The sequence below is a fragment of the Quercus lobata genome, chromosome 4 (genome assembly GCF_001633185.2).
Source record: "Quercus lobata isolate SW786 chromosome 4, ValleyOak3.0 Primary Assembly, whole genome shotgun sequence".
NCBI classification, from domain to species: Eukaryota; Viridiplantae; Streptophyta; class Magnoliopsida; order Fagales; family Fagaceae; genus Quercus; species Quercus lobata.
In genome coordinates, this window is record NC_044907.1 from 88,918,300 (window position 1) to 88,926,982 (window position 8,683).

General features: G+C 34.4%; 1 protein-coding gene across 1 annotated transcript; it reads left to right on the forward strand.

The window, feature by feature from the left end:
• The first annotated feature begins 982 nt into the window (after positions 1-982).
• LOC115986098 lies at positions 983-2,788 on the forward strand. Its single transcript, XM_031108959.1, has 2 exons — positions 983-1,162; positions 2,490-2,788. The coding sequence occupies exons 1-2, from the start codon at positions 1,123-1,125 to the stop codon at positions 2,786-2,788; spliced, it is 339 nt and encodes a 112-aa protein (XP_030964819.1). The 5' UTR covers positions 983-1,122.
• The last annotated feature ends 5,895 nt before the right edge of the window (positions 2,789-8,683 follow it).

The window sequence follows — 8,683 nt, forward strand, 5'->3', positions numbered from 1 at the left end:
AAGGGCAAGGGGCATGCTGAATATTGAATCCACATATAGTGGACATATCAACATATTAATACCACATTCCATCTAGGCAATCCAAACATACATTCAACCACTTTAATGCCCCAACTTGGTTACAAGCTTACGTTACTAAGCTCGGCACTAAGTTAGGTTATTGTAACACTTTATAAATAAAATAATTTATTTGTATTTTATCAATGTGGGATATTGACAATTGTGGTGTTATTTATTTCAAGTGTTATGGATTTACAATGTCTTTTTCTCCCCCTCTATTTTCTCTATAACAGGTTGTTGCTTAGATTTTTTTTTTTTTTTTTGGTTCACATTTGTTTGTAATTTTGTGAAGCCCAATGATCCAAATGGACTTCACTACTTCTGAAAATCATATCCCATGAGATTCTCCTCTTTCTAGTAACCCTTTTCCCTCTTTCACTTCCTATATATTTGTGTGCATGTTTGTTATGTATAACAGTATAAGATTTTTTTTTTTTTTTTTTTTTTTTTTTTTTTTGAGAATTGTTATGTATAAGATAATTTAATGGTAGTGAAGAAGAATTTCAAATAGGCAATGAAGTTTTTGGAGTCTAATTAAGTGGAAGCTTTAAATTTTGAAGTGTCCCATATGATAAAAATTATTTTCTTTTTCTTTGTCCTACATAACAAAACAGAGTACTAGTAGAGGTTGGCCATTTGGGTTTTATGCTAAAATTCAATATTTGCTTCTATGCTGATGGATTTCTTTGTGAAACTATACTTAAAAAAATCTGGGTTTTGTTGTAAATTTGATACCTTTTCATTAAACTGAAGCTTAATTGCTTTAAACTTGTAGGTTAGTTTCTATAAACTTAATTTGTTATTTGCAGGTATGTATGTGATTAGATTAGATTCGATTTAATTTAATCCAAATGTAATTGTGTAAGTATGAAGTAACTATTCTAATTTTTGCTTCTTCCCCATCTACAGTACATGTGCTAAGTCTAGGCGAAGAATTTGATGAATCAGTTCACTCTAGTTCTTCTGATTTCTTCGAATGTATGTATATAGGTATATATGTATGTTTTGAATATTTGTAATGTCAATGCTGTGATGTAGGAATGGAGGATGTTCTGATGAGATATGTCTTTGGGAAGAAGAAGACAACATAATTTGCTTACTTGTAAGCACTTAAATACTGGATTCCGTGAAATATTGATTTTTTATATCGTTCTTTATTTGGTTTGCTATTTTGATTCTTTACAAATATTTTAATCTTTGCTAGTTTGGATTAGAAGGCAACAGTAAAATTCGCCTCACAACGTCTTTTGGCATTATATAGTGGGAACAATAGAAGAAAACAAGGTAAAATATGAAAACGCACTCTAAAGCAGAGAAGAAGTTCCTAGATCAATATATAAGAATTTTTCTCTGAGTGAAATTGAAGCACCTGATGCAAGTTTTAGTTTTTGGGGTTTTGTGTACTTGCATGTGCACGTGTGGATAAAGTTTTTATAAATCTTTGTTTGATATGAGCACAAATTGGAACACTAGGCATGTTGGATTACTCACTATAATTTTCTAATCTTTTTGATCAATCCGCAATTGATTTAAGGTCCCATCTTTTATTGACACTTCAATGGCATACGCAATTATAACATGCTTGCCATACATATTCCATGCTTACTGCACTTCCTATCTTGCAAGTGATCTGCTCATCCTTAAACAGAATGAATTGCACCAGATCATGCTGCCATTTATGATTAACTGCTCCTTTCTAGGAAATTGGATCACAATCTAAGATTTGGTGGTAATCTTTAAAAGACCTTTTTATACATTGGTGCAGATGATTGCCAAACTCTTTCATAATTAACCATAAACACACACACACTCATCTTGGTACTTAAGTTCATGAGCTGAATGCTACTTTTGCTTGGTGGGTCAACGAAATGAGTTTGTTTTATGGACCTTGTTTAATGCTATATTGGAATGACCTTCTACAGTCTCCTGTTAAGGCATTTTTTTGTCCAATTCCATCGATAGATTGAGACATTTACGTTCCTGCCTATTATTTCAGGCATCAAATAGTTGTATTGACTATTTTTACCAGGGTTAGGAAACATGTTGTCCAGAAAGGGATACAGTGATTGATGCCACTTGTGGCAATGGTTATGACACTTTAGTAATGGTCAATATGCTTGCTGATGAATTAGCCAGGGTTGTTTTTATGCAATGGATATTCAGAATGATGCTTTAGAGAATACTTCTTTGCTAGAAGAGTTGCTTGATCCAAACGAGGTGCCCTTTTTTCAAAGTTCCATTTATTTTTTTTAACTATATCTGCTAAGGAAAGCAGAAAACTATGCAGTTGTTATTTTTGGGATGTCACCTACTAATTTTGATTAATGAAGCTTCTAAAGTAATCCATTTTAACTTTTAACATATATGTATCCTTAGTTCTGAATTGAATTCCTTTTAGTTTTCTTTTTCTTTTTCTTTTTTAATTCCAGGTCCGGAAGGTACAAAACACAGGAAGTCTTTAGCTAATATGGCTATTGCAAAAGATTTGGTCCAACCAGAGACAATGTATGGGAGACTTGATGCACATCTTGAACTTGAGGTAATTCCCTGCGAAATGAGGCCAGGAACAGCTTGGACTATGAGCTTGATTCCTTGCAGGCTTAAGTGTTGGATGTCTGCAAACGGTGCCCTGCTATACCAATGGAATTCCTTGTTTTGCTTCCACCTCTCTTCTCTTCCTTCACTGATTAGTGAGGATGATAATGCTTGTGAACCCCCAACTGTGTAGCTTTCATGACTGCATTTTATATGTCAATCTGCTTGGCTATAAATGTGGACCAGATTTTAGTGGTGTCATAGGCCTGCACCCTTATGTGTTGGTGGGCCTATTAGGTTTTTCCCCTTGTCCTGTTACATATGCTATTTGGTTCCTGCATATCAAATTTTTCGAGGTTGGGCTTGGCTATTTCCCTTCATGGATTAGTTGGAATTGGTGGAGACAGAGGGTCCACAGAGTTGTAAAGACCAGTTGCATGAAGTGCATCTTGTCCTCAATCATTATCTGCTTGGACAGAATGCAATTTTGCAGCCATTGTTTTAGAGGTTGTTGCTGAAACTCAGAAGCATTTATGGATAATTCTGATCTTAGCCATACTGCCTTAGCAAAGTTGCAGTACAGAAAGAAATGTGATATAATTTCCTCCCCCTCGTGGCAAAAAGGACTAAGGCTTGGGATCTGTAGTCCTCTTTGACAGAGGATTGTTCTAATTGGGAAGGCATCATGGAAAATGTTCCACATAAAGGTTTAGATTTTCTAGGGAAATTTAACCTTCCAAATTTGGTTCCATGTCTCCTTGGAGACGATTTGGGCTGCAATGCCTTATTGTATCACTCAGTGGCAAAGGAATAATTTTTTTTCAGAGATCCAATATAATTATATCAATAAATTTTTTAGTTCACAAAATAGCACACACATATATGAATTCCATGTCTAAAACATATCTTCAATATGATTTATTATATATATTATTTTTGCGTATACAAAAATTAATTCATCAAGGAAATTTATATACTTCAAGACAAGTATTTCATTCATAATTAAGTCATTTGTAATTATCCTTTAAATTGTATTGATCATAATTAATATTATTTAAATACATTAAAGATTACACAGTACTAGATCAATAATGTTGCTCACCAAAATTTGGAAAAAAAAAAAAGGGGGGGGGGGGGGGGGGGTGGATTTGTTGAAATTGACTCGAGTACCACACTTACGTCAGAATATACTTCTTACAGCATGTAGGAAGCTATAGTAAAAGAGGCCATTGGACTAAACCCAGTAAAAGATCCAACTGGAACATTCAACTTGTGCTATTGTTTAGATAAAAACGGATTTTGTTATGATACACAGCCTGAATTTACTGTCCCGCAATAATATTCCATGTTACTTTCATTGTCAACAAGATTTTGTGTTCCCATAAATAAACAAAAACCTCTGGAATCTGTATTACCTGAGAAATGATAATTGCCAATCGTTGGATACTTGGCTTAGATGAACTTCCAAGTACACATGTAGTCTGTGCCAAACAATATAAGAGTGCCTGTATGGTAACAAGTATTATGATTTTTTTATCAATACAGAAATAAAACTTAATTAGTTTAGTGTTTTAGATGCCCTACCTTATGAGTTCTTTAAGGAAAGGTATAAGATTGATAAAGGTAATTGAAAAATAAATATTACCAAGATTGACAATATTTTTTTTTAATTAAAAAAAATAAAGGAGTAAAAAGTGGTTGTTTGTATGGAGAAGAACTAGATAGCATGCTGGGAGGGGTTGTTGTGTGTTGATTTGTGGGATACCCCAATCCTTAACCATTCAATTTGAGATGTGTGGGCTACCCATCCATTGTGGGTGGGGGTACCCTTTAACCCAAGGGCAAGGGGCATTCTGAATATTGACTCCACATAATGGACAAATCAACATATTAACACCACATTCCACCTAAGCAATCCTAACATATATCCAACCACTTTAATGTCCCAACTTGGTTATAAGCTTATGTTACTAAGCTCGGCACTAAGTTAGGTTATCGCAACACTTCATAAATAAAATAATTTATTTGTATTTTATCGATGTGGGATATTGGAGATTGTGGTGTTATTTATTTCAAGTGTTATGGATTTACAATGCTTTTTCCCCCCCTATATTTTCTCTAACAGGTTGTCACTTAGATTTTTTTTTTTTTTTTTTTTTTTTTTTGTTCACAATTGTTTGTAACTTCATGAAGCCGCCAAATGGAGTTCACTACTTTTGAAAATCATATCCCACGAGATTCTCCTCTTTCTAGTACCCCTTTTCCCTCTTTCACTTCCTATGTATTTGTGTGCATGTTTATGTTTAAGGTTTTTTTTTTTTTTTTTTTTTTTTGGAGAATCGTTATGTATAAGATAATTTAATGGTAGTGAAGAAGAATTTCAAATAGGCTATGAAGTTTTTGGAGTCTAATTAAGTGGAATCGTTAATTTTTGAAGTGTCCCATGTGATAAAAATTACTCTATATTCATTTTCTTTGTTCTACCTTACAAAATAGAGTATCAGTAGTGCAGTGGTTGGCCATTTGGGTTTTATGCTAAAAATTCAATTTTTGCTTCATGAAAACTAAACATAGAAAAATCTGGGTTTTTGTTGTAAATTTGATAACTCTTCGTAAAATGAAGCTTAATTGCTTTAAACTTGAAGGTTAATTTCTTTAATCTTAATTTGGTATTTGACACTGCGTCTCATGGGTCTGTTTTTAGAGTAGTCATTGGGAGCGGAATTGTGGTTTCTCTCAACAATCCCCATGATGATGGTCCCACAACTCAAATTTATGACGTTGGCTCTAATATCATTTATTGGACCATAAACCGTGTCACTCTGCCTCAAAACCAATTAGTGATGAGAAAGACACTCTTAGGTCTTTTATGGCATTTAACATCTCACCTTGCAGACCCATTTTTAAAGCGGTCATAGGGAGTCAAATTGTAGTGGCCCCTACAGTTATGAATATTTGTAATGTGAATGTTGTGATGTAGGAATGGAGGATGTTCTGGTGAGCTATGTGTTTGGGAAGAAGAAGACAACAGAAGTTGCTCACTTATAAGTACTTAAAGACTAGAATCCTTGAAATATTGATTTTATATAGTTGCATATTTGATTCTTTACAAAGATTTAAACCTTGCTAATTCAAATTAAGATTAGAAGGAAACAGAAAAAGTCACTTCACCACCTCTTTTGGCTGAGTGCAAAATTGCTAAATTGATAAATATATTATTAGCATTATAGTGGGAACTACAGAATTAAACAAAGTGAAATATATAAGTGCACTCCAAATACAGCAAAGAATAAGTTCTTACATAAATAGATTGCAATTTTGCATAAGAATCTCTTTTCTGTATGAAATTGGAGCACCTGATGTGAGTTTTAGTTTTTGGGGTTGTGTGTGCTTACATGTGCATGTGTGGATAAGTTTTTTATGAATCTTTGTTTGATATAAGCATAAGTTGGAACATTATGCATGTTGGATCACTCTCTACAATTTTCTTATCTTCTTTATCAATCTAACAATTGACAGAGCCACTTTTAAGGTCCCAGGATATCTTTTATTGACACTTCAATGGCATACTCAATGATGAGGTGTTTGCCATACATATTCCATGCTTACTTCTTATCTTGCAAGTGATCTGCTCATCCTTAAAATGAGAATGAATTGCACCAGATCATGCTACCGTTTATTATTAATTGCTCCTTCCTAGGAAATAGTACTGCATTCTAAATTTGGTGGTGAACTATAAAATGCCATTTTATATACTGGTGCAGATGATTGCAAATCTCTTTTACGATTAACCATAAACACACACACACCCTTTTTGTTGGAAAATTTAGACCCCGCTTGATAGAATTAACAAGTTTTAAATCTAAGTTGTTAATTAGATTTATTATGAATAAAACTCGTTAAAACAAACAAACATCAATATCATGTCAAAATAATGCAGCGGAAAAAATAAATAAGATAAGATATGATGACCCAAGAAAATCAATAAAACAAACTAGTTTCACAGTAAAAAAACTTAAAGGAAAATCTTCCCGAAAAGCAATTCACTATAGTAAAGAGAAGTTTCAGATCTAGTACAAAACCTTTGTCCCTAGACTCTACAATCCCCATAAATGAACTTACAGTAGAAACCTTCTACCGCTTCAGAACCTTTGAACTCTTCAATATATGATACCACCCTTTTTGCACAGATCCCAGTACGTGACTAACCAAAGATGCACGACTCCCAATACATGACTAACGCACCAACTTGAAGAAGATTGTTGGCAACAAAGTTCTTCACTTCATCAACAATGAAGATCAAGAAACACTTGGTTACAAAACCCTAAGGCGCAAAGACGCAGTAGCTTCTTTTAGAGAGAATAAGGTTTCAGTCACTTTTTGCATGTGTTCTCCTTGTATTCTCTTATGTGATGGCCTTTAAAATAAGCCTTATATATTTCTAGGGTTGTGAAAAAAGAAACCCTACACATACAAGTCAGCATGGGCCGAAAATCAGATTTGAAAATTCTAATTTCGTAATTCTCAATAGATAGTATTTGTCAAGCAGCTGTCGAGACCTCGATAGATAGTATTTGTCGAGCAGCTGTCAAGATTCATTAGACCTTGATAAACATGGACGGAGCCATTCATGGACTAGGGGGGCAATGCCACCCCCCCCCCCCCCCAATTTTTTTTTTAAAATAATATAATTATATAACTATATATTTAGGTACTAATTTTAGCAATTTCATTCAATTAAATTACATTTTGTCCCCTTTATTGATCATTATAAGAGAAATGCTATAGCTACAAATGTTTTTACAACATTTTTACAAACTATTGAGATAGCAAATTCTTACTAGTTTGCATCTGGGTCCATCACATAATCACTTTTTTACTTACTAATAACCACTAATCGCAAAAATTACAAATAGGCGATAGCAAAGCTAAAAAAAATTTGAGACTAATCAACCAATTTTACCAAAAACAAACAACTTAGCCTTTTAAAAAACTTTAAACAAAATTTTGTATGGCCCTGTGATATTTGGACACATTTGGGCTTCGAGCTTCAACCTAACAACATGGCCCATATTGCCCTTAGGCCCAAGCCTCAAGTCACCTTTAAGCCCATTGAACAAAAGGATCTTCATCAATTTGTACCATGCTACAGCTCCAAGATCCCATTCGGTGATCTGCTTCCCTAACAAGAAAATGATTGCTCAGTTGTATTGTCCCTTAGTTGCTCAGCAGTGCTAAGCATACCTCTTGAAGTGGGAACCATTTCCAAAGCCACTCCCACCTAAACACCCACCTACGATCAACGATATTGGACCTCCTATTGCACTAACTCTAAAAGCAATCATAATCCCTCCACTAACGCTTGGCTATATATATGAGAAGCTAAAGGAAGAGTGGGGGTTGTTGAAAGATTCTGAGTGGAGCTTAGAACTGAGAGCAATATAGAGTCACAAGAGAGTAGGGAAAAGAATACAAAGGTTGGAGAGTTGCTGCTAGACCTCTAAGCAAGAATCACCCAGGGTAGAAAATCCAAAGCCCACATTATAAATAGATTGTGAGCCCAAAGTAAAGTCAGCCCATTTGTCATCCTCACTAACACTAAAGGAATAGAACAGAGGTGGAAGCAAAATATCTAACAATTGAAGCCAGCAAGGAATGGAGCTTGTAGTCCAAGTTTGTTCCTGGCCTCATTTGGCTGGGAATTACCACAAGCAAGACGTGAATCAAACTCCTCCAACCTCCACACATTATTTTTGGTCGGACCAAATAGCTGTAATAGCTAAAGACTTCCTTGGAATTGTACCATCCGGACCTGGAATAAAAAAAGAAAAAAGAAAAAAGAATTCAGATTATAACTAAAGATCCATATATGCTAAAACTGAAAATGGATTAATTTTTCTGCTTTCCTTAGAAGACAAAGTGAAAAAAAAAATGGAACAGTGAGGTAAGGGAAACTCGTTTAGATTGAGCTTCTCTTAGAGCAAAGACGTATTCTCTAGCATAAACACAAACCCTGGTTGATTCACCAGCTACAATTTTAACCATTGCTAAAGTATCATAAACATTGCCACAAGTGGCGTCAATAGCC

Excerpts from the sequence above, each read along its gene's own strand:
- LOC115986098 (XM_031108959.1), top strand. The coding sequence starts at position 1,123 with ATGTCTTTGGGAAGAAGAAGACAACATAATTTGCTTACTT. Across the intron at positions 1,163-2,489 it reads ACAACATAATTTGCTTACTT|GTCCGGAAGGTACAAAACAC; the intron begins GTAAGCACTTAA and ends TTTTAATTCCAG.